This window comes from Diceros bicornis, chromosome 36, assembly GCF_020826845.1.
Source record: "Diceros bicornis minor isolate mBicDic1 chromosome 36, mDicBic1.mat.cur, whole genome shotgun sequence".
NCBI lineage: Eukaryota > Metazoa > Chordata > Mammalia > Perissodactyla > Rhinocerotidae > Diceros > Diceros bicornis.
In genome coordinates this window covers 18,687,771-18,715,745 of record NC_080775.1, presented here as the reverse complement: position 1 = coordinate 18,715,745, position 27,975 = coordinate 18,687,771, and the positions used below count along the sequence as shown (strand labels likewise).

General features: G+C 35.2%; 1 protein-coding gene across 1 annotated transcript; it reads right to left on the bottom strand.

Moving 5' to 3' along the window:
- Positions 1 to 27,834, bottom strand: ARL5B (ADP ribosylation factor like GTPase 5B). The gene is made up of 6 exons (XM_058532511.1): positions 27,560 to 27,834; positions 14,041 to 14,101; positions 12,301 to 12,448; positions 9,264 to 9,347; positions 7,811 to 7,962; positions 1 to 6,473 (listed from the first exon to the last, which is right to left on the bottom strand). The coding sequence occupies exons 1-6, from the start codon at positions 27,603 to 27,605 to the stop codon at positions 6,425 to 6,427; spliced, it is 540 nt and encodes a 179-aa protein (XP_058388494.1). The 5' UTR covers positions 27,606 to 27,834; the 3' UTR covers positions 1 to 6,424.
- Between the last annotated feature and the right edge of the window lie 141 nt (positions 27,835 to 27,975).

Genomic DNA, 27,975 nt, shown 5'->3' with positions numbered 1-27,975 from the left:
TCATATTGGAAAAGTAATTATTTATTATGACAAAAATAAAACTGTCGACTGAAGACAAATGAATGTTACACTGTATTGCACCATGATTGCAAATGAGCCAAAATCTGTCTAAAAGATGAACATTCCAGAGCAAACAGCATCCTTTTACTTGGGTAAGCAGGCATGCAAGCAACTCATTATAACATAGTTGTGGAAATAAAAAATCATAAGCACCAGCAATCTAAACTTAACATATAAAAGAAGCATTTTATGACAGCAATGAAGCTATTAAAAAATTTAAAACATGTTTTTTAAACCCCACCATTAGAAGAACATGCTTTGAAGCATTTTCAAGAAGTGATGATGTGAATACACATCAATTTATTTGCTCTTTTAATTTTCTTTATTAATGCTTATAAATTGGCCCAATAGCACACATTTCAGTTGCCTGGTTGGGGTTAAGAAGCACAGTTTGGGGCGTGAAGGACATTTCTTTCCTCTGTACAATACCAGGGACTCACAGAGAGATCCAACTCATAATTTTGGCCTTATTAACTCCATCTTCTGTTTGAACAAGCTGATGAGCTAAGACATTGTTACAGCTTTGCAGAAAGCCTGCAGCTTGATGGATAACTACAGTTCGTGTTTAAACCTTAAGAAATGAACATAAATATAAATACAGACACTTAAAGTAGTTTTACATTCTGAGGCAAGAAATTTTTACACAGGGGCTGCTGTTTCCTCTTTAATGCTCTAAAGCACCAATTTATGTTAAGATGGCAATGTGTGATTATAATTATCATATTCTGATGAGAATAAATAAAAGAGCAAGGCTGTAATTGAGTTTTTTTTTAAACCATGCTCTGTGCAATAGATGAATAGGGTAAAATTTATGTAACTATTACATAATTGGGAAAAATCATAACCGTCATTTTATTTCACACTTTTAATGAAATAGCAGCTAATTTTTTTTAAATCAAAACTAAAAGTTTTCATAACTACACTGAATGGTTTACTCCAAGAGAACAAACTAGTCCCTGAATTTTTGGAGGGAAAATGTAAGAATATTAACATGATTATAGTTTCTTATGAACAGGGCCAAAATATGCAAATAATGATACATAGCCAAGAGCAACTGATAGTCATTTGATATCTTACCAACACTGATGGAAATATATTCACAGTATAACATAATCGATCAAATTTTAAGGTTTTTCCTTTCCCTTATTTGATTTTAATGAAACTAGTTAAATATTGACTGAGCCCTTGCCTGTGTGTTTTAATGAAGAAAATATGTGGACCTGCTATACCATGTTAGCCCTGCTGGTGGTAAACAAGGCTAAAACAAAACGTAATCCCCAAGGAATGCTTTCCCTTACCTGTGAATTTTGTGTATTTCAAATGCAGTTTGGGTGAAGGGGGTATTTACGGGATGGTGTAACATCCCACAAGCTTGAGCAAAGCACCTTATGGATTGAAAAATGAGGTAATTTTCTAATTAAAATTTTACAAGTTTGTGCAAGAGAACATTTCCATTCTTCTAGAACTCTGTTTTCTATTCCAAAAAATATGCACAGCACATTTTATTTTTTCTCCATTTCTAGGATAAAATGTAGATTATAGGTTTAAAAAAATACAGAAGATGTCTCTATGTGACTATACTTCCAAATTCTAAAAACCTGATCAGTTTTCAGTCCTTTGGTCACATTAAAAATATAGGCCATCCGGTTCTACAGTGAGAGACTGTACTTTCTAGTAATTTTAAGTGCCTTAAAGGGCAGAAATTCACACAGTTTTCAATCACATTTTCTATTAATATCTTTATGAAGATTTTTCTAGTTCATATTTATCTTTACTAACAAGTGTTTTGACTTTTGTTTCTAGGTGTGCCTCTATACCTCCAAATTAACATTTCCCCAAAATTTTACCAAACCATATATATTTAAAGACGGCTTTAGGTCTGTTGAATACATTATGTTTTCTACTTTAAATTTAAAATGGAGGAGTTGCAAATATTATTTTTTTTACTGGCCTTCTCTACTTAGCTTTGGCCACATGGAACTCTTAGAAAATACTTTCGGGGAACCTGACTTTTGGATTTCAATCCTCACAGTAATGCTAAATGAATAAGGATGAGACATTACTGAAAAAACTAACCTTGAATATAAACTACCCTAAGATTTATACAGACATTTGTAAAATATTGACATCCTGGCTGCACTATCCTTTCAATACTGGAAAGTCAAACAGAACTGGAGTTTGGGGTGGCAACTGAAGCCAATAAACTCTGAACAAACTAACCACTTCTAATTAGTAAGAGCCCGGAAAATAAGCAAGGTATTCTCTAGAAGAGAGTATTTCCAACACACGCTGGTATTTTATAACCAGCTTAAGATACTTTCTTGCAATATGGCTTATTTTCTCTTTTGTATTGTCATTAGCTATTAGCTCAATTTAAATTGAGTAGCAGTTACTGGTTGATACATTGTTTTCTTATTTGATTGTATCCATATACTAAATGAAAATGAGGTGAGAATCAAATAATAGCTAAAAATGAATTTAATTTCATATTATGTGCCTTTTGCTAGTATTTTTTTGGGTTTTCAATTTTAATATAGTATACAAGGATTCAGGATTTTAGAACCAAAAGACATGTTGGAGCGCTCGTCTGCTTAAGTTCCTCGGTTGGGGAAAAATAGGAAGGCCAGGGACAGTAACTGTCTAAGGCCAACAAGACAAATAATGGCCAAATTAAGACGTAAATCCTCTTCTTTAGACAGTCAGCACAATATTCCACTAGACACAAGTTACCAGGCTGTATCTTGAAGTGACTTAACCCTGACAAAATATAAAAGAGCCTTTAGAATTGAACTAGATGTGAAAAGTCTTGGATCCAAAGCCATAGATGAAAAATTATATTTCATCAGTTGGATTTCAAAGATAAATGTCAATGGAATTTATCCATCTATAGGCATAATACCAGTACATTTTTTCTAACGATATGGTTGTATATAGTTAAGAATTAAATGAGTGCTAGTCAGAAACAATTCTGTTTATAACTTGTCCTAAGATACTACACCAAAAGATTTTTTTAAAAAATAAAGCTTTTACTGTTTTCTTTAAAATCTTCTTTGCTTTGTGATTCCCCGTAACTCTTCAGAGAATATTGTTTACAGCACTGCCTATATCACTCACTGTTTCCATAGGAAAATAATTATTTTCTCTTTATCCTATAGATAACAAAAGTTAATTTATGCTTAATCAAAATGACTATGGCTATAGGGGCAGTGCCCATTTAAAAATTATTTTTAACAATGAAATGAATTTATTATTTTTATTCTAATGAATACAGAATAAAATTATACCTTCAAGCATACTAACACAGAACCTAAGAGCAAAAATTATGTATTTAATCATCAGTTTTTCAATAGATTATATACATGCTATGTCAGATTTTAAGGAATTAAATTACACCAACAATACAAAATGATGTATTATGTTCCCATATAAAAGGGTCTGTTAATTCTAAGAGTTCTCAGATGGGCTTCAATAAGAATGATGGGTTTAAAATGCAACATGTTCAAAATTAAGAAAAAATGTCATATTTGAACTTACAAGGGTAAGCAGTTACATTTTAGTTATAACATATTGAAAAGATTTGTTAAAATTTAGTTTCTTCATCCTCAAATTAAAAACAAAATGTAGAATAATTTCCCGAAAGCAATGTGGGTGGGTCCCTTCCTTTTCACTACTTACTAGAAACTTTGCTAGGCAACTTGAAGGGTTGACAGGGAGGGTGAAACTCGAATTATGTCATTGTTAAATTAATTAGCTGCTAATCTGATTTCTAAAGAACAGGTATAGTACAAAATTGAGAACTCATCTCAAAACATGAATAAAGGCACTAATCACAAATTTACATTTTTCATCAGACAATATCTTATAGTCCGTTGGTTTACAATGAATGTCAGAATCAATGTTTTAGTATTAGATACTTGCTTGGGTTAAAACATTCTCTTGGAGTAAAGGATAATCAGTTTCTACATTATTGTAACAGGAAATAATCTAAGGAGAACCTATAAAATACTTTTAAAAATTCTCACATGAATTTCCTAACTGAACTTTTCTCAATTGTTGGCACAAAATCTAGCTGAATGCCAATTTCATCTTCAACACACAGCTACATAAAGCATTTCTAATCCAAAACTAACAAAACGTGTTTAAAAAAGGATTTAGAAAATTAAAAAAAATTGTTTTAAAAATTAAATAGCAAACTTGAGTCTATACTAGTAGTAGTTTGACAAAATACAATCAACTATTAAAAACACTTTCAATATAATGCTGATGTGGTAATATAAAAAATAACCATATAATTTGATAGAAGAAAATTGAGCCAGCCAATCCTACTAGATACAAGACGACAAATTTCATAATAAGAACGAATACAGGAGTATTAAATATGCTTCTTCTCAGGACAGAGTTAAGAGAATTATCCTCAGAATTTATGGCTAAACCATACAACAAAGATAGAAATTCCAGCCAAGTGTGCTTTAGGTAAATGATATTTTCATAATTCCTCCTACTCCCCACCCCACCACCACATACACACCACAAAGCATCCATATTGATTTATGTCTGCTTTTCTCCCATGTTCTTGATTAAGGGTTATATTAAAAACAAAATTTGTCCTCTACCTGGTACAGAATCACAAAGAAAAAGGTTCAAAACAAGGTTAATAAACAACTAGTTCCCAAACTCCAGAAAACTTTCCTCTGGCCATTTCTCAGTCCTAGAGTGTGCTACCACTAAATAGAAATCAGAAAAATGTTACCACATTCAACTAATTAGACTAAATATAAGAAATCAAGTATACCTGAAAACAGAGCAAAATTTAAACTTACAATAAAAAATATTAAAATTAAAATTCCATTTTTGAACAGGTGTTTTGATAGTCTTATGAACACTGAATCCTATTTTTGACCCAAATGAAAATACTGCAAAAATGAAGTATTATTCTCTAAGTAAGCATTTTATCCCTTTCATTATAGCAAAATGATACATTTGAAATAAAGAGGATCAAAATTATAATACTTGTCCTCCCTCTTAAGGTACGCACTATTAATTGTTCACAGTAGACAACTGTCTTGAAATTTTTTTAATGCTATCCAATAAATAAACTTTTGATAGATTATGATTTTTTCTTCCTATTTTTTAAGTCATTAGTGTATTAACTTTGAGTCTCACAGTAATATTGTAAAAGCTAGGATTAAATTCAGCAGTTTCCTAGAATCCAGCAAAAGAGTTTACAACAAGAGGCATAACCACAAAGACAGCAATTGCTTCAAGCCTATTACACTACAACCTCAAATAGATTTAAGGGAAGTCACATGGTTTTTTAAGTAATATACTGCTGGTGGTAGAAATACTATTACAGACACAATTTCCAATTTTAAGAAATAAAATGAACTGTTTATACTTCTGCTTTAGCAATCGCCCAAAACAGATGTGATGTCCCTTGCCAATGGAATAGTGGAACGTTTTGCTGATAAAGACATTTGTAATTGACACTAAAATATATTCCAAGTGTCTTGTTTTAGTATTAGTGCTGGTATGCTTTAATAACTTCTGACAGTTATTATATGCATTGAATAATGTGACATTCTTAAAATACCAGATTTATCCAAAATATTTATTATCAAAGTTGGACCTTCAAATCACTATTTTACCAATCAATATTTTACCTTGATTAGTTTTTAACCAAAACTAACCCCATGTTGCAGGCAGAAAAGTGAATTTAATTCTTTTAGATAAATAGCCTACTTAATTTCCATGCTAATAGTAGCTTAAAATTATTCCATGACTTGCAATAATGTGGGGGAGGCTAACTCACTTAAAGGCAGTTCTCGTGATGTTTAATTTTTCTTATATATATCTTCTAGGCAGATTTCTTTATAATAAATTCTGTCCAAAAGATATGTGGTTTATAAAGGAAGCAAATCTTCAGTGCTCGTTAAGTTTGCAAGCACTACCTGATGATTACCACTACTACACTGTCAGACCAGTTAATTATCTGGTGGGGGCAGGGGGTGGTCAGGAAATGAAAGAAATTGGTCATTAAAGTTATTACAATACTTCAGAAAACATTAAACATATGACAAACATTTCTTACAAGGCAGTCACTGAATAATTAGAATAAGCAGTCAGAAGAATCCTGTTGCTGAAAACACAGTTACACATTATGTTCATCCAACTGAAGATTAGTGCATTAAAAAAAAAGTTAAGAAAAAATCTTTTATGTTCCAGTTCAGCTGCACTTGATTCAAGTGTTGCTCATAGAGGTTTGTGTTGTTATAAATTAAACATGCTGCTGCCTTAGCAGCCAAAGTACTAGGAAAAAATGTTCATGTCACAGAATAAATAGAGCAGTCTCTTTCAAGCAAAAAAGTTATCTCACACCAATCCGGGAAGTCATCCACTCCAGACCTTGGCATAACCTAAAACAAAAGATAGAAGTATTTTCAAAATGAAAAGCTTTATACTTAAAAATTGAAAGCATACTTACTATTTTTAAGTCTTACCCAAAGGTTGGTACTATACACACTTAAGTGACAATATTCAGGTGACACTATAGTAAGTGGAATTTTTAAGTAGAAGATTCACTTAAAATGATCTTAATCAGCTGAGTATGTGGGAAATTGCGTCAGTCTCATCTTGAAGATACAGCTTTGGTGGTTTTGCCACCAAGACTGCAAATGCTCCTCCCCGCCTTTTAAGATTAACTAAAACCGAAACCACTATAGAAAGACAACAGGAACTTCACCTTACCCTCCTAAATTCTAAAGGATAGAATGCTTACGGCCCAGTCTTAAAAGTATAGGTCAAGGGGCCCACCCAGTGGCGCAAGCGGTTAAGTGCTCTCGCTCCACTGGGGCAGCCTGGGGTTCTCCAGTTCAGATCCCAGGTGCACACCGACGCACTGCTTGTCAAGACATGCTGTGCCAGCGTCCCATAAAAAGTACAGGAAGATGAGCACGGATGTTAGCTCTGGGCCAGTCTTCCTCAGGAAAAAAAAAAAAAAAGAGGAGGATTGGCATCAGATGTTAGCTCAGGGCTTATCTTCCTCACAAAAAAAAAAAAGTATAGGCCAAAAAAGTCTACATATAGTTATTATATTACAAGCTATTTCCAGTATGAGAAAAACTAGAAGGTCAGGTTGATGTGAGGATAAATAAGTTCCTGGAAATAAACTGGATAATCTATGTATAACCCACTGGGTTCCCCTTGGTCTACTACATCCAAACTCAAGTTCTTAGAAAAGGAAGAAGACACTACAATGGCATTTGTCTGAAATGTTTATTGTCGAGAAGTATGCCTCCCCAAAGGACTCCTGAAAATAAAGGAGATATACTCTTGTGGAAAGCTGGGAGCTTAGGCTTAATTAAGCCCTTGTAGAAAATGTGACATTTCTTTGAAGCTTCTTCTTTAATTCAGGCGACATTAGTTTTTTCCCAGTTAGTAAACGATGAAAACAAGAAATAAATAACAGCTAAAAATTTGGATTGTGAAAACTTGATTCAAAGGTTTGTTATTGCCTTTTTCTGGTAAAACATTCTGTGTATATTAAAAGTTACAAAAAATTTGTCAGTAACTTTGTTAAATTGTAATTTAACAACAGTAATTGACTAAAATTATTTCAGCCCTGTAAGCCTGAGACACAATATAAAAAGTATCTTTAATTAAGAACAAAAAAGGAACAAGATCAAAGAGGAAAACAAGTTGGCCTAAAAAAGCTGAAAGAAGTCACACCTGCCCCATACTGGTTAGCACTTACCCTTCTCCCGTCAGAGCACAGCAGGACTGAATGTGCCATGGGTGATCCTTAATGGAGCTAAGGGTGAGGTATTTGGAGATTTCAGCTGCTGTCATGCACCCCTTCATGTCCTGTTTATTCGCAAAGATAAGGACCCCGGCTTTCCGTAAATCCTGCAATCAATAAAGAATATTTCCAATACACGAAACACCACGATGCAGTTAAACTAATGAAGCAGGAGGGGGAAATGTGCCCTACTGGACGATTGTAAGAAAATCCCTCTACTTTAACATGATGAGCTACTGATATTTGATTTCAAAATTTTATTGAAATAAAAAGAAATTATCTCAACCACGATTGAATGATTCACTCTAACAAAGACAGATTAATTAACATAAGCTAGATAATTAAAAGTTATTTTTCTATCATTGGCCAAAGGGGTCAAATGAAAAGTAAAATAAACCTGAATCTTAAATACTGGCTTAAAACTATATGAGCCAAATATGTTGCCAAATACCACAGAGATTCTCCAAAATTTAAAGGAGAGTACTGAGGGTGAGGGCTGGGCAATACTTATTACTTATTAGTCTTTGTATAACCTAAGCTCATTCATTAATGTTCACTGCAGCATTTTGTGAACTATCAAGATATCAGAACTAACCTAAATGTTCATTAAGAGAAGAACGGATCAACTGTGGTACAGTCATACAGTGGAATACTATATCGTTGTTAAAAGGCATGAACTAGTAAAGCTGTATGTACTAACATGGATAAGTCATAATGTTGTGCTAAAAAATACACCCCAAACCAAGTTACAGAAAGATATATACATATAAGATATATATATATGTATATGACACCACTACATAAAGTTTTATGAACACAGAATATAATATTCTGTACAATCAGCAGGTACATAAAAATGCAGTGAAAGTACAAAAATATGCATAGGAATGTTAATCATTACTTTTAGGACAGTGGGATTCTTTTAGGATTCTCTGAGAGAAAAAGGAAGGAAATCAGATTGTAGAGGTCTCATAAGATATTTAATATCTTATGTTGAAAGGGGAGTGCATGAATGTGTTTTATTATCTAAGCCTTTTGTATATCTGAAATATTTAGAATTAAGTGATCTCAAACTATTCAATAAAGAATTTTCAGTTGTTATAAACTCTTGGGGAAAAAACACTTGAGTTTTCCTCTTTCTTGACTCAATTTATCAGACTTTTTAAAGAATGAATAAAGTTTTAACTTTGAAAAATTCTTTCAATAACAGTAGTAGTCTACAAATTAATGTATTGAGTTTTTTTTAAGTTTCAAAAAGTAAGGATAATTTTTGACTTCAAGACTTCATTAATTTAATACATAAAACTTTGTTAATGAAATAACAGCAGACCATATTAATCTCTCTAAAAAAGCAAAACCAGTATACAGATACCTTACTCCACTGTTTATGTTTGCTTTCAAAATTTACCTCGTGAGCCAACATTCTGTATAATTCTTCTTTTGTGATAGCTAGTCGTTCCCTGTCAATGCTATCAACAACCAGAATGATGAACTAGAAGACAATTAAAAACAAAGAAAGAAAACTGAATGAGATGTTGAAGTTATCTGCAAAACTACTCTCAAGTGATAGAAGTACTTTCTTCACTCGGCATCATTACTATAAGTCTACTGCTTTTTTATCATAAAGAGTTTATATTATACTGAATCACATCAAGCAGTAAAATCCAAACGTTAGTAAGAAAACAACTCATAACTTCAACAAATAAAAACCATCCCCAAGTTTATGAAAAAAAGTGATATCTGAATACATAATACTCCATAATACTAAGATTTATTTTAAAATGCAGGTAATAAAAAAGGAATTTTTAAAAAGAAAGGCCCAGCCCCGTTTCGCAAGCGGTTTCACAAGAGGTTAAGTGCGAGTGCTCTGCTGCAGCGGCCCGGGGTTCACCGGTTCGGATCCCGGGCGCACACCTACGCACCGCTTGTCAGGCCATGTTGTGGAGGCATCCCATATAAAGTGGAGGAAGATGGGCATAGATGTTAGCCCAGGGCCAGTCTTCCTCAGCAAAAAGAGGAGGACTGGCAGATGTTAGCTCAGGGCCTATCTTCCTCAAGGAAAAAAAAAAAAAGATAAAAAGAAAGTCAGAGTAATTTAAATAATTCCCTAACACTTTAAAGTGCTCTATAATCATTCACTTAAGCAATCAATACTTATGTATAAGACGGTCTCCTGCCTATTAGAAAGAAGTACACAAGCTAGTCTGAAAGAAAAAGAAACACATTTTTAAAGAAACATTTAATAATGAATAAAACATTGTTACATAACGATATCAACAATAAAAGCACAAGAAAAAATGTGCTAAATGTTAACATATACGCTTAGGTGTTAATAGTATGCTAAAGCAGATGCAGGAGAAATTGAAGGAGAGAAAAGAGAAAAGAAAGCTGTTGGTAAGGGTGAAAAAAGGTGGGTCTTACAAATAAAAAAATAAGCATCTTTGGTAAGAAAAATAAGAAGTGATAGTGAGAAACGGCCCCTAAATCGAACATCTTACACAGAAGAAAAAGTTAAGAAATGAGATTAAATGGGTTGAGGGTTACAGCAGAGGAGTGATGCAAAATAAATTGAGACAAGGGTAGAATCAGATTATTCAGATGACCTTAAAATTAGGGAAAGAGACCACTCGAGTAATGTGAATATAAACTGAGAAGGGCTTAGACAGGGACAAAAGGAAAGAAAATTGAAGGGATAATATAAGAAACATGGCAAGTTACAACGGACAGAATGTGGGGAAGTAACTCTAAGTTAATAAGACAAAGGTGTGAGGAATTAGTCACCAGCTATAACTCCTTGTATTTTAATGGCGACATTTCAGCTTTTGGATGGCTCCTCAATGGAAAGAATTTAAGAAGCAACACAAGGGTGAACAAAGCGGTCAGGGCACCACCACATGGATAAGATCCTTAGCTGGAATCTAAGACTGCACATGCTATGTGCTATACTGGTGTGCTGCAATGAAGGCCAAAGGTTCTTTGTGATAATTTTGAAACCCATATGGAAATAGTTTATTAAAGGAACATTTCATGCAAATAGCGTCAGTAATAATATATTTCTTTCTGGACCCATACTAAGTCTTCTAGAGTTTAAGTAATTTCAAAAACTACCCCTTTGTAATTCTATAAACATACACGGATCAGCTAGAATCAACTTTGACCTATTCATCAAAGAGAACTGCTCTTTTCACACCTGGAGTTTATTACGAACTTTGAAAAAGTACTAACAGCTATGCTGTTTAAACAGTCACATGCTAAAATGTTCTTCCCCTACTGTCTAACATATTTTAGTTTCAGAATGTTATTTTACTGTAGAAATATATATTAAGCTAACCTATAACCACAATATTTGCTTACCAACCTATTCTCCCCTGCAAATCAAAAAAATTAAGCATTACCACAACTGCTGGATATCTATGATATGCCATCTTGGTTTGACTAGTCACACACTGCAGTAGAATATATACACACATACACATATGCTACTACAATAATTTAAAAAGGCAACTTATTCACCAAAAATTCCTTGCATCCCACCTCCACCTCCTCCATATCCATCTCTAAAAAGAACCACTCAATTTTTACGAGGCTTCATTTTAGAAAAAAATTATTGGTTAGGTGCCCTTCTTTGTGAAAAATTATGGATGCAACTGTACATTAATATTCTCAAAGAAACCTTTCAATAGCACTGCATGGTTTAAAAAAAATCTGCCTCTAAGAAGAAATGAAAACAGAAATAGAAGATATTCCAGATCGTTCCCCAGGTTGGCTCTGAACTAGTAAAATAATGAAATAAGTGACAGAGAACTCCGGGGAGTGGCCTGCAAATCCATTTTTTTTTTTTTTTTTTTTTCTGAGCAAGATTAGCCCTGAGCTAACATCTGCGCCAATCCTCCTCTACTTTTCATATGTGGATTGCTGCCACAGCGTGGTCGACGAGCAGTGTAGGTCCGTGCCCAGCATCCAAACCTGCAAACCCAGGCCGCCAGAGAACATGCCAAACTCAACCACTATGCCACGGGGCTAGCCCCCCATTTGTTTTTTAATTAAAATATTATTTCATCAAAATTTTGAATGTTCATTTTTGTAATTTGAAAATTGTGTACTAAATTATGCTTAAAATACTTTATTCCTCCCCTAACCAGGGCCTCTTACAAAGCTGGGAACAGTTACATAATTTATCCTAGTGTCTGATTTCTCCAACAATGGAGACACTGCAGTATTCCCATGAGGATGACCCAAGAGCCTGCATAACAATAAGCATTCGAATAACAGCTCCCATTCCTCTTTCTACTTGCCTTTTCTCTTTCATTTGAAAATTTCAAATTCCTTACAAAAAAGGATCTTATTAAAAGGCAACTGTCGATATGCCTTATGTACAGCCTATCTATTTTCTGGGTTTACTCTTTGGTTCTTTTTATTAAAATTCAGAAGTAATTTTAGCATACCTCTGTGTTTGAGTAATACGTGTTCCAGGATGACCGCAGCGACTCCTGACCACCAATATCCCACATAAGAAAATGAGTGTTCTTCACAACTATTTCTTCCACGTTGCTTCCTATGGTTGGAGATGTATGAACTACTTCATTCATTAAGCTGTTGAAAGACAAACACCACAAAAACTCTGTTGTAAATCTTGAGAACCTGAAGCAAGTTTTATCTCTGCACTTTTAATATCAATCAACCTTCCTCATTTGTGTCAATGACAGTAATCATTAGCATCAAAAATAGAACCTTGGAGAACATTTGTGCAAACAAATATCTAGACAAAGAACAACTCCTGAAGGAAGACTGTTTTTTGTTCTTTTAATGGAATCAACTACAAGCTTGATTTTGATAGCGGGGAACCATGTGGTGTGAGTTTGCATTTCTGTGGCCAAAATTCCAATACCACCATGCCCTGTTATCAGAGCAGAACCGATGCCCCATCCTGAAAGAGCAAGTTTCTGGGTGACTGTGACATCACAGTAGGCTATCTATAATTTTGAAGACTGTTTATGTGAAAAAATTGAGACTTGGTTCAGCCATAAAAATTGGTTCAGACTCTTAACCTAAACTGCAGTCTTTAAAAGATAAGGCTATGGGCAAATGAAAATTTTAATTAAAATTGACTATACATATATTGACAACACTGATGATCATACCACATTTATTATCATAATCATTGGTTAAGCTACATTACTTCATTCATTCAACAAATATGTATTTGCGTTTAAAATGCCAGTACTGTGTTGAAAGAAGCTTGCAATTCTCTCTTGGGTTTTATATATATTTTTGAAGCTATATGCAAATTTGTTTCAACAACCGTGACAGGTTTCTGAAATGTTTATATTTGGTGTTTAAAGGCCAAGTCATATTAAAATACATAACGACCACTGAATGATGTTTTAAAGAAAAACAAGTAGTTATTCAGCTCTGAAATAACACGCCATAAGTTAGTAGTTTTTTAGCAAAGTAGCTGAAAAATATATTAAGGATTGCTTAAGTGAAGTATTTCTGGAAAGCTGTTAGCTGATTTACTTAAGATGAGGTGGCAAGAAATAAGAGCCACACACTGGTGCACTGTATTTTGTAACTATTAGTTAAAATGCTTGGGACAGAGATCCATTTCCATTGCTTAACAAGGATCATTTCATTGGCACTGAAAGGATAAAGGGCGGTTCTTTGACAAGTGGACTGATGGGCTGTTAAAATTTCCTTAAAGTAGTAACGTATTTATTTCTCTGAAAGTCTCAAGCATCTCCCTGTTGCAAGCTACTAACGCAATATTTTCAAGGGTGATCTCCATTTCTTCTGATTTGACAAGTCTGGCTATGTTCAACAATTCCAGAGCCATTAGCAGCAACTGCTTCCTGGAGAGAGCAATCTATTCGCATGAACCTCAGTGTGGGAAGAACGAAGCAAAATGCACATTATCATCTCACTCCAGCATTATAATTTGTGCTTTATTTTTTTTAGTTTAATATTAACTCTTTCTCTCAAGGCCAGAAAACAACAAGTGTTTGGGAAGGCCTTACAAACATACAGTGGTTTATCTTGTTCACTTTTTTATAAATTTTGTGTTTGGTAAAATACAAACCATATATTTAAGTTTTTCCATTATATTCTAATGGTATCTTATTAATTATACAAAATTAGTTCCAATAATTAAAATAATGAAAACTGTTTAAACAAACACGCATACTTACAATTGATAAAGAATGGTGGTTTTCCCTGCATTATCCAGTCCCACTATAATTACTTTGTGTTCTAGAAAAAGAAAGCAAACCATAAACATTTAACACTGCTGCATACTACAATTACATGCTTTCAACAATGATTATTAGTTAGCTCTCTAATGAGAATCATTCACTGGATATTTATTACTGGATTGTTAAATACAGAAAGAAAGAGAACTTGATGATGCCAAGACTATCTGCTCTAAGTTTGATATTCTTTATCTAGCTCTCTTACAAAAAAATGTGGGAAATGGGTAAGAAGGAAGCACAAGAGAACTTTGTCACTTATACTAAGTTTGAGGGGAAAAACCCAAATACTAATCTTGCCAAGACATTATGACATAAAATGTAAGTTTAAAAAAAGAGTGCTTTACACATCTGCTTGCCATTTCTACTAATGAAATTTTTTTTATCATTGTTTTTACACCTGCAAGTTTTCCCACCAACATGTACCAAGATATTTTCTTCCTTCCACTTAAAAATCCAATTTAAAACATAAAACTGAAAAGTCTTCCCTGTCACTAATAAGACGTATTTCCACCAGTTTTTCATTCTTTCCATTAATTTACAGATAAATAAGCAACTAGTCTTTAACGCTTTTTCAATCTGGATTTTATAACTCTTTCAACCAGATACTATTTCTGCTATTTGTACAACAAAACCTCTTCAGTCCTCTCCCAACTTCTGGTGCACACACTAAATAATCACTTCTTTCACAAGTAGTTTTTAAGGCCTAATTCTTCTATTAAGTGGTAGATGTTCTGAAACCTCCTTTGAACACAGAAAACACTCCAGATATCATCTTTTCTAGATTTTAATCTATACAGAATATATTAAAGATTCCTCTTCTCCAGAGCAGAATGCTTAAAAAGCTACTAAGGAACCTCACCAGGGTATGTAAGGCAGTTGCCATCAGAACCACAACACAATCAACTGATTTGTAGCCAGTGATGTGACACATTTCGTATCAGAACCCTACTCCTCTTGTTAATCTCTGATGAATGTCAAAATTCTGATTATACATCTAATCAAATACCACATCACATTCCGACTCTAAAGTGTTAATACTGCATCATCAAAAAGAAGGGCCATAATTCACAGACAAGTTCTTAGGTGACAACCATCTCTGTATCTTCTAATGACCTGCATGCTGCAGGTACTGCATACAATACTGCAGGACAAATGACATGGTCCTCTGGACGGCCTATTTGCACTATGGCAGCAGCTGCTTTGTAAAAAACAAAACTTGTTTGCCTATTATAACTCACTATAATTCTCCTTTTTTGACTCTCTTGGTTCGTATCCCCTAATTTCTAATGGAGCCAATCTTGAAGTACTACCCTGGTTTTCTCTCTTTTAGTACAGGAACAACAGCACTCTCATCAGTGGAGGAACAAGCATTCTCAATTTTGGTGATAGCTGGAAACCACATGCCCAACACCTGGAGACCACAGGGTCCGGGCAGGCATGAGAAGGAACCCACTAGTCTAGAGGTAAGTTCACCTTGGGTACACATACTCCTGCTGGTAGAAAGGAATGGAAGGAATGTACCAGATGGTTCATCTGGTTCTATTGTTCACTGTTAAGGGAACTCAATGAACACTCAGGGCCATTTTTAAACAGTCCTGCTCCTTGCTTCACATTTTGTATTATGATGATGATCACAGTATTGAAGACGTGATGGTAAAATTTATAAATAATGCATCCCAATTTGAACTAAGTCAGGAGTGAAAAGAGTATGAATTTCATGAAAGTTTCATAAAGTTTCAATTGTTTGATTAACTTAAGGTCTTTTCAGATTCCTTTTTTATCTCACTGATAGAGAATTCTAGCAATTAAGACAAAATACAATTTCAACTCTGTCTTATAGTAAAGGTATGTACATCTATCCTTTAGGTAAACTGAGACTTATCTTCTGATGTTAAAATTATCATAAAAAACCTGAGTGTGTGTGTGTGTGTGTGTGTGTGTGTGTGTGTGTGTATATATATATAACAAAACATCATCAACAGAAAAGAAACAGCTAAGCACTTTTTAAAAGCATGAAATAACCAAGGGTTTATTTTAAATCTTTTCTTTGAAAAATCTCTTTAACATCAACTATACTAAGAGTGAAATCAAGTTCAAAGGGCTAAAAACCCAAGTTTTTACTAAAAAACCAAGTACAAAATAAAAGCTGTTTGTATCTGTTGCGTAACTAATTCCTTCTTCTTCCTTCAATGCCTCCATTGAACTTAGCTGCTACTTGAGTATGTCAATGACCAAAGACCACAAATGCTAGTGAGGAAAGTTTTTACCTATTCAAGGAACAATGAGAAAAATATGTAAAATGACATATACTCTCCTTACTGTAAGGAGAAAATTGAATTAATACGTTGCTTTAAATGTCCACAAGTGGTGTCTAGATTAATAAAGTCACTTGAAGATATTATTGAATCAGAGCTGTCTATCAAATTTTCACATCAATCTATACCAAAAGCACTACTACCATGTAGTGGTATACGATATTGCCTGATGTTAAAAAGGTGCCTTCATGGTGGAAAATATGAAAAATAGGACTCATGCTTGTTCTGTACTGCCGTCTTTTTGCTTGGGCATAATCAATAGGCCCTATACGGATCTTATTTTGTGTACTGAAACAGAAAAAATCCACTCAACTTGTTAACTGTGGAGCAGTTTCCCGCAGAGCGGCCTTGATATCACTTCCTTCACCTGTCACAGTTAACCAAAGCAGATATGGAAAGATGCTTATAAATGTGTACTATTTGTATTACCCAGCAATAATTTTCATTTGTTTACCTAATAGGTTAAAAAAAGAACTTTCAAAATATATCAGTTATGGTTCAAGTCAGTGTCAATTAAGGGAAAGGATCAATCCCAAAGGTCAAATTTTGAATCACTGCCAATCAGATGAGCATTAGACATTTAATATCATTTTTACTTACAAAGCAAGGAGTAGAGGTTTCCATTTCACTGGAATTGAAATGCCTAAAGTTCTAAGGACAAAATTATACAACTATACTTTTATAACTGATCCTCAACACGTACGTGTAAGTCATATATTCTTAACTTCTAACACCTCAAACTACTCTCCATGAAGATGAAATATTTCATTGATAGACTGAAACACAGTCAATTCTCAGTTAACCTTAAATGAGGCAAACTATAACGTGGATAACAGTAAATTCTTTATTTAGAATGGATTGTAGAAATATAATTACAGAAAATTTACCTTCTTTATTGTTTTTCAGTATCATTATTAACATCAGTATGTTGTCACAGTAAAAGCTGTCCATGCCTAGGCGACAACCGTATGTGTTAGCAGTGGAGTGCGTGCAACTTACGAACTTTTGTGAACAGCCAAATAATTCTGGGCTAAGACATTGCCATCAAGCATCAGAGTTAGAATCAATCACAGTTTTTACAATGTGCTGGACACTACTGAGATAGTCACACTGGGCATCATATTTCACTAGGAATCTCTTCCAGGAGACCAAGCAGCAACTCTCTGCCCCCCAACAAAGGTCTGAGAAAGGAGAGTACTTCCAGTGTTACTCATCTATGCATCTCCAGAGCCCATCACAAAGGACGCTTATTTATACTAAATTAAGGAAAAGGTCCAATTGCAGAGTTTTAGTTTACTTTTGATCAAGTGTTAGCACAGCAGTTTCTCTGTGGTCTTGGCTATGGTGTTTGTTCTCTTGGATCTCCTTAAAAGCTGGCTCGTATTTTTTTGAGAGCAGGGCATAAAGACATAAGATGATACAGGATGAGGCTTCACAAGAAAATTAGTAAGAGCACTTGCTTGTAGACAAATACAGGTAAAATCCGGCAAACACGAAAAATGATGAAGAAAGGAGCTTTAAAAAAATAAGTTGGGGCCAGCTCAGCGGCGTACTGCTTAAGTTCGCACGCTCCGCTTCAGCAGCCTGGGGTTTGCAGGTTCAGATCTCAGGCGCAGACAATGTGTATCAGGCCATGCTGTGGCAGGCATCCCACATATAAAGTAGAGGAAGATGGGCACAAATGTTAGCCCAGGGCCAATCTTCCCCAGCAAAAAGAGGAGGATTGGCAACAGATGTTAGCTCAGGGTTAATCGTCCTCACCAAAAAATAAAAATAAAAAATAAGTGGAAGAAAAAGTAAGAAATTTTCTCCCTTTAACCAAGTTTTAAAAAATTTTTACTAAACTCAATTCGTAGTTTTAGTATAGACACCAAATGAAAAGAATTTGTAGTTTTAGTATAGAATACCAAACAATGCAAACAGACTAACACTAGAGAAGAAAAGTATTAGAGAAGCACTAAATATTGACAGTGTTAATAAATTGTGAAATAATGTGTCAACATTTATTTTGTTAAAATTGGATATTGTTAAAATGTGTCATAAAATGACCAATTTTTAATTTCAAGACATAAGAAAGACCAAAAGATATCATGACCTAGGGATAGCTACCTTCTAGATAGTATATAATATCTGCACTAACACTGTCATGTTGACAAGAACAAGTCTTACATGAACACAGAGTATGTAAACAAATTTATAACTAAACAAATAAAAATGCTCTATGCTAGATTCAGTAACTTAGCAAATTTGGGATATTGCATACATAGAAAACAAGTCTGAATTATTACAAGCGGTAGGTAGTAAATAAAAGTCAAGGGATGTAATATTACAACCTGAGACCTAAAGGCCTGGACAGCAATGATGAGCACTCAAGGAAGTGTGGATCTTGAAAAAAAATGAATAGCCATAAAAAACTTTGTCCTATATTATACTGATTACAGAATCATAATATATTTTAGTTTGCAACAGACTGCAGAACTTGAGACCTATTCCTTCCCTCCCACCTCTTCATCAACAAATGTGCCACCAAGAAGGCCCCGCTGAGGAACCCAGGTCTCTAAAAATGCACAGAACTACTGGCCTGGGCCACCTTGCTTATTTCATAGATAAGGAAATTGAGGTCCTATGAAGTTAAGTAATTTGTTCTAGTAAACACTGGTAAAAGCTAGCATTTGTTTCACTGCTCTTTTTGATATAAAATACTGACTCCTGTCCCCAATTCGGTAGCTTCTCCCCACTCCCACCACAGTACTCATATTCCTGGATGTATAAGTTTTGTTAAGAGAAGTTTTGTAAATCTGATGATTCAAGATTTATTGAGTTCATTATATGCCTGACTGTAATATTTGTGATTAAGACAAACAAGGCAAGGTCTCTACCCTCAAAAATCTTAAAGTCGGGTATGTAAACAAGCACTTATAATACAGCATCATCAGTACAAAGCAAAAGACACAGAGATATCACATGGTAACATTCTTAAGTATAAGTGAATCCAACTCTTAGCCAACGAAATGTCAATAATAAAAAGGAACATTCTAGAGTATCAGTCTAAGTGTTTTACACACATTATGTAAGTTAATCTTCACAACCATTCTATGAGAAAGTGACACTATTTCTCATTTTACTGATGAGGAAATTGAGCCTCAGGTTAAATAATTTGCCTAAGGTCATACTGCTGGGAAGTCTGGCTAATGGTTTCCCAATGTGATGCTTCCCCACCTCTGTGACAAAATTGAGTCTTAAAGTCTTGCAGTAATAAATAAGAATAGCTTATTGGTTACCTTCCGGAAAACCAGGGAATTAAAAACAAAGAAAGATCAAAAAGTCTAAGCAGGTAGAACACTCTAAGGTCACTGGCTAGGTTGAAGTGCCTAAGAAAAGATCAAAGATCCTCCCCTTTCCCCAGCTCAGTAAACAAAAGCAATTATGAGAAAGGCTTCAACAAGGAAATACTGAAATTGATCTAACATATGCAGTTCTCTAGAGAATTCAAATGCCGCCCAGGGGAAGGTTACAACCTGGAAGGCAAATGTTAAGGAGCACAGACAACCTAATCCATGGTTTTCAAACCTGTTTGACTATGACCACAGTTAAGAAATATATTTTGCCTCATCACCCAGGATATACAAAACTGAAACAAAAGTTTCACTAAACAGTACCTTTAATGAGATACATTCTGATAGCTTCTATTTTAGAACATTCATTCCTTTTTAAAATGCTGGTCAACTGACTAATGGGTTATGCTAGCCAATTTAGGGGGGAAAAAAACTTGTATTTGAAAAATAGATCTATATAATATCTGCACTTATTTGAAAAATACAAGTCAACTGGGTGAGTACAAAAATATGAAAAATTTACAAATTTAAGAAACTTAGCAAACTCTAAATAGGATACATACAAAGAAAAGCAAAGCTAGGCACGTCATGGTCAATCTACTGAAAACCAATGATAAATGGAAATCTTGATGGCAGCAAGAGAAAAATGACAGGCTACACAAAGGGAAGTAAAGATATGAATATTCAGGGCCAGCCCGGTGGCGTGGTGGCCTAGTGGTTAAGTTCGTGTGCTCTACTTCGGTGGCCTGGGGATCAAGGGTTTGGATTCCGGGCGCGAACCTGCACACCACTCACTGGGTCATGCTGTGGCAGCGTTCTACATACAAAATGGAGGAAGACTGGCACAGATGTTGGCTCAGGGACAATCTTTCTTGAGCAAAAACAGGAAGACTGGCAACAGATGTTCACTCTGAGACAATCTTCCTCACCAAAAAAAAAAAATATATATATATATATATGAATATTGGCTGACATCTCATCAGGAAAAAAATGGAGGCCAAAAGCCAATGGAATGACAACTTTAAAGCACTAAAAAAAAAAAAAAAAAAAAACTAAGATGCTACATGCAGCAAAAATATAAAGGCAAAGGGGCCAGCCCCGTGGCTTAGCGGTTGGGTGCGCGGGCTCTGCTGCTGGCAGCCTGGGTTCAGATCCCGGGCACCACGCACTGACGCACCGCTTCTCCAGCCATGCTGAGGCCGCGTCCCACATACAGCAACTAGAAGGATGTGCAGCTATGACATGCAACTATCTACTGGGGCTTTGGGGGGAAAAAAATAAATTAAAAAAAAAAAAAAAGAATAAAGGCAAAATAAAGATATTTTCAGATAAAAGAAAATGAAGAGCATTCATCACCAGAAGAGCCACACTACAAAAATACTAGAGTTCTTTGGCTTCAAGAGAAATTATACTAGATGGAAATTCAAAACATCAAAAACAGTAATGTGGGTAAATATAAGAGAAAATTTTACCCTCTCAAAACTTTAAAGTACATGTGACTGTTTATAGCAAAAACTGTAACAATAATATTGTGTAGTTTATAACATATGTAGATACAACACATATGACATATAACCTGTAGGGTTATGAAGCACTAGGGGAGGGAAGACTACAACTATACAGTCTCAAGGTTCTTATACTTTACAATGCTATATTATTAACTATAAGTAGATTGCAAAAAAGTAAGAATGTACGTTGCAATCTCTAGAAGGACCATAAAAATAATGGAAAAAGGAACTGCTAAAAAAGTCAAAAAATAAAATGTAATTCTAAAAAAAAAAATAATTAAAAAAATCAGTTAATCCAAAAGAAAGTGGAAAAGAGGAATGCAGATGGGACAAAGAGAAAATAGTACAATAGCATACCTTAATATCTAACAATAACATAAATCCAACCACATCAATAAATTGGACTAAATATTCCAATTAAAATTGGGCTAAGCATTCCAATAAAAATAGATTAAAGAACAAGATCCCACTATATGCTCTCTAGAAGAGATACACATTAAGGTAGAGAATACCTGAACAAGACTAACAACCATATTAACCTAATAAACATTTATAGAACATTGCACACAACTGCAGAATACACACTCTTTTCAAGCACAGATGGCAAATGTACCAAAACAGACTATATAGAGAGACTATAAAAAAAGTCTCAATAAATTGGAAAAAAATGTAAATCTTACAGAGTATGTTTCTGACCACAGTAGAATTAAATTAGAAACCAAAGATAAGCTGTCTAAAAAATAAAAAATATTTGGAAACTACAACACACAAATAATCTATAGGTCAAAGAAGAAATCACATACGAAAAAATAAAAAAAATTTCAAACTGTATAATGAACTACAACATATTAAAATTTGTGGGATTAAGCTAAAGCAGTACTTAAGAGGGTACTTATACATTTATAGCTTTAAAATGTTTATACGGAAAAAGAGACAAAAACAATCACACACACCCCACTCTTAAGAAGGGGCGGGGAGGTAAAGTAAACCTAAAGTAAATAGAAGGAAGGAAATAAACAGCAGGAATTATTAAAACAGAAAACAGAGAAACAATAGAGAAAATTAAAATCTTTTCTTTGAAAAGATTAATACAACAAAGTTGGAGGAATTTTGGACTTCTAAATTTACTATGAAGTAGTACAGTAATCAAGGTGTAGTGTGGCATAGGGATAGACATATAGATCAATGCAAGAGAAGAGAAAGTCCAGAGATAAGACACATTTATATGATCATCTGAGTTTTGACAAAGGCTCCAAAGCAATCCATTGGGAAAGAAAAGTCTTCAGTAAATTATGCTGGAACAAGCAGATGCTCATGTAAAAAAAGTAATGAATCCCAACCCCTACTCACATCATAATCCCAAAATAATGTGAGATGGCTCATAGACCTAAGCATAAAAGCTAAGGCTTCTAGATGAAAGGAACAGGATACAGAAAGCAACAGCTATTTAAAAAAAAAAAAAAAATGAGAAATTACACTTCACCAAAGTTAAAAATTTCCACTCAGCAAAAATCTCCATTAAGAAAAGAAAGAAGGAAGCCACAGACTAGGGGAAAATATTCACAAAAAATATATCTGACAAAGGACTCAATTCCAAAATATATAAATAATTATATATAATAATTATTTTAGACAAATTGTTTTAAATGGGCAAAGGATTTGAACATTCCACAAAGAAAGATACATAAATGGCCAACAAGCACGTGAAAAGGTATTCAACACCCAACAATCATCAGAGAAATGCAAATTAAAACCAAAATGAGATAGGACTACACACCTCACAGAATAGCTAAAATTATAAAGACTGGCAATACCAAGCGTTGGTAAGGACGAGGAACAAGCAGAAGCCTCAAAGATTGCTGGTGATAGTATAAAATGGCAGAACCACTTGGGAAAACAATCTAGCAGCTTCTTATAAAACGAATCATATATCTACTCTATAACCTAAAAATTGCATTCCTAGATATTCACCTAAAAGAAATGAAAACATGCCTACAAAAAGTCTTAAGGAGATTCATAGTATCACAACCTACCAAGAGGCGAATTCATAAACAAACTGTGGTATATTCATGCAATGGAATTACTTACGACAGATCTATGGGGAAAGCTTCCAATGTGGAAGGCTAATATAAAAACAAATGGAAACAAAAAATTAAGAGTGCAGAAGAAAACTTCAAAGAAACTTAGAAGACATAGCATTATGAGACAACGCCACAAGAAAAATAAAATCCCCTAAAATTTAGCAAATAAAAAGTTTTTACAAATTAAAAATATGATAGCAGAACCAAAATATTCAATAGGATTGGATGACAAAAGAAATATCCCAGAAAGTAGAACTCAAAAAGAAAAGACAGTAAAATGGAAAGAATATTTGATCATCAGTTTAGCACAATATGACAAATAAGACTTTCAGAAAAGTAGAGGAAGAACTCAAGAGAAATTACAAAAAAAAAAAAGAAAAAGATTTCCTATAACCAAAAAAAGAGGAACTTCATGTTGAAAAGGCAGAGGGCCTAGTACTATGAACCAAAAAAGACACATAACAAGGCACATGCAAAAAAATCATAATTAGAATGATACTGGTCTTCTCAACCATACTGGAAGCTGGAGAACAATGACAATACCTTCAAAATTCTGAAAGAAATGTTTTCCAACTCAGAATTCTACACCCAGTCCAATTTTAAATAAAAAATGAGGACAGGCCAATACATTTTCAGGCATGTGGAACTGCAAAAAAATGATCCTTATATACCTTTGCAGGAAATTTCTGAAGGATGTGCTTCATCAGAGTAAGAGTAAAGCAAGAAAGACGTAAATTCTAATAAAATAGAAAAGCAAAGGAAATTCCTTGAATGATAGCAAAGACAAGTTAAGAACAGGGTGTACTGGGCACAGAGGGAAACCAGTCCAGTTGGGAGCAGGATGGAATACTGAGGGAGCCAGGGGAGGATAAGTCATCTGACAGGTGTGAAGTGGAGAAACCTGTACAGAGAGCTTACGGAGAGCACGAAATGACTTAGTCAAACATACAAAGAAACTAAGGCAATGAGATGTTGTAATTATTTACTCTGGGGGGGGGGGATGTTATAGAAAAAAGGGAACCGTAATTATAGCACACTGTTGCTCAGCAGTAACAAACTTTTATAGTCACAATAAAGAAAAGACAAGAGTGTGGACTGAACCAAAAAACTATACTGGGATGATGAAGGAAGAGGGACATAAAAAAACAAAGTTCTCTTCTATCATAATAAGAGAAATGATTAGTACACCTGAAACTAAAGTTATATATCAATTATATCTCAATTGAAAAAAAGACAAATGACAATGTTTAAAATTTCCACATATGCATATTACGTAGAAATACGGAAGTATATGCTGGAAAAAAGTTAAGAGATTAAAGCGATTTGACTAATATATATATATCATTTTAAGACTTTAGCACTATATAACTTTTTAAAAAGAATGTATATGTGTTACTTTGATATAAAATTTTATGTTTAACAAAACAAAAAATTCAACAAAAAATTTTTTGTATTGGGGATCAAATGGTGAGTACGACAAAGCTCATGCCTCAAGGAGTTTAAACCAGTTTTTTTAAAAAAGGAATGCTCAACTTTTGAGGTGAGTTTAAAGACATCATAGACACACACATATATATTTTATACAAACACATATACCACCACACAGATATATAAAATAATGTCTGTAAAGAGAATCAGATTTTGAAATTATTTCCTTCATTGATAAGTAAGGCAAAGCAATCAGTCTTCTGGCTTAATCAGTCTTCTGGCTTAAAATTAAGCAATACAAAATTGCAGAGATTATGTACTTTATAATAGGTTTACTCAGACAATACATGCTTTAGTACACTTAATTCCAAAAAGGTATCAAATTTATGAGACGCTTGGTGCTCTAAAATGCTACAGGAAAAAAAGGTGAGTGTGAGGCAAACACTGGAAGAAAGATAAGGGAAAGGAGTATTTAAGGTAAGATAAAAGCAGTTCTCAACTCTGACTGCACATCTGAATCATCTTGGCATTGATGCCAGGCCACTTCACCCCATTCTGATTTCACTGGTCTGAGGTGGGGCCTAAGGTGTATTATTTTAATATGCAACCAAGACCGAGTGATTTGAGTGTCTCTGACGTGTCCCAGTGGTGAAAATAGAAAATGCTGAGATTGCCAGTTAATTTTGTTGACAGAAAAGTAAAAACACAAGACTAAAGTATCAATCTGATCACATTTATTCCCCTGCTTTAAAAATAACATACAATAACCAAACTCTTCAACAGCTCCCATGGCTTGCTCTATGGAGTTGAATGTCTTAGGCCACATACAAGACCCTCTGTGATCTGGTTCCCCTGGCTACCTCCCCAACCTCATCTGCTCTACCTCCCCACAGGCAAACCAAACTAAACTATTTTCAGCTTCCTTCAATGTACCAAACTATTTCATTCCTTTCCTAGTTGCATATTATTAGTCCTTCTGCCCAGAATAACATGCCCCATAAACTACTTATCATTAAAGTCCAAGTGTGCCTTTTTCTGTAAAGTCTTCTAGGAATCACCAGACAAAAATTAATCACTGCCTTCCTGGTGACCATTACCACACTTTTATACATATCTGTTAAATAATTTACCACACTGCATTTTTTTGTGTCTGTCTCAATTACTCATCTTTGAGTATGAAAGCAAGTTACTCTATTTTTGTGTCTCCCATGCCTAACTCTGAAGACTGGCTTATGGCCTATGCCTAAATGGTAGTTGCATGAATGAATGAGAAAAATTTACAAAATAACCACTAGTTCTAAATTTTCAACAGGAAACAGAAAGGGAAAGAAAAATAAAAATTGTAAATAGTAATGGGGATTTCGGAGGACTGAACAAAAAAGCAGCCCATGAATTTCATCATCTTCTGAATTTTCCCTCTACATCCTACATTCCCTTCTAGCCTGATTAAGGAAGCCCCCGAAAAATGATAAAGAGCAGGAACAAAACAGAGAGGGGAGAAAGCAGAATGAGTTACACAAAGAGAACCAATGACTTTGGTAACGTTTTATTTCTTAAACTATGGGAAAAGATAAGCAGGTGATTATTGTATTAATCTTTATACTGTTTAGCATGTCTTAAAGTGCTGCTTTACATAGTAGTGAATTTATGTAACAAGAAATAGAAAACATAAACTGCTGAAAAAATAATGTATTATATCCATAAGGAGTTAAACTCTGGCCACTCTGAAATCACATGAAAAGTGATATCTGTGCTAACTGCATATATACACACACATATGTCTATGTCAATGCATATACCTACCTTTATTTATAACCTTGAAAAAGGCTATTTAGTGTTCTTATCAATCTACAGAACAAGGGAACTAAAGCCATTTCATTCTCTCCATGACTTAAATTCAGAAAAAAGATACCACACTAGCAGTAATAAATTGGTATCATCATAAAACACTGGATTGTATTATGTCCGGGTATTAATCGCAAAATGAAATTAGCTGAATTTAAAAACTAGTTTCAATTACTAAGAAAACATTCTGTGAAAAGAATGCCTAAAACTTTACCTACTGTCGGCCCCTTTTTTGTCTGGGTACTTTCTTCAGGAGAAGTCACTTCTCATTCTCTGACTCAGAACAGGTTTTACAACTTCCTGACCCTTTGGACTTGCAACTTCTAGATGTCCCATAACCAGTTCTAGACTAATTACAGACACCCGATATCCTACACAGAACCAAAAGCATTTAATTTTCTAACGTCTAAGAAAGCAATAAAGGGTTTAGGATGAAGATTTCCGGAAACCCGTGTATGTCAACAGGACAACTCATTCCCAAGTCCTAGAGAGCAGGCGAAATCAGAGAGAACGTGCAGGCGCATTGACTTCAAGAGCAGAGGGGAAACAAAGCAGCAATAGTAATTAAAAAAAAAAAGTTGATAGGTTTCTGGACGGACACTTATCCTGGGGCAAGACATAGGATGATCAGAGATGGAAAAGGCCCTCAAAACGCCTCCGGGTATCACTAGGTGCTCTCCGCTTTGCTTCGCTAAAACCCAAAAATTCTTAGTTTGGATCCCGGGACACCAAATGCCTCCTCCCAGACTCCCCATTTCCCCCCACATCACGTCTCCCCTGCACCCTCTCCCAGCCTGAAATGCTCAGTTTCCACCCGCCCCCTGGACACAGCCCTCCTCCGCGTCTCAGAACGGCGGTGTCCACGGAGAGCCCTGCCTCCGGCTGCCCCCTCGTGCCCAGACCCTCTGGCTCGGATTCGAGCCGTCGCGCAGCCCCGTCCTCCTCACCTTGGTTACAGAAGAGGCTCCACAGTTTAGCGAAGATGAGCCCCATCACGAGCACCTGGCGGCGCGGGTCCCTCGGCAGCAGGTGCCGCTGGGCCGGGCCCCCCCCCGCCGCGCTGGCTGCGGGGCACCGAGGAGAAGCCCACTGAGACCACGCGGCGGGGGCACTGGCTGCCCCAGAAGCCTCCACCGGGCGCTCAGCTACCCCTCAGCAGGCGCCCCGCCGCGTCTCTACCGGATCGTCCTTTGTTCGAGCCCAGTGAGCCCAACGCCGACCCGTAGTCCCCTCGGTCTGAACCCACCTACCCACCACAGCCTCCACCAGCCCCACGCCCCGCCTCCGCCCCGCCTCCCCGCTCCCTCCCAGGACCGCCCATCGCCGGAAGGACGGCGCCTACGTCGGCGCGCTTACGTCAGCC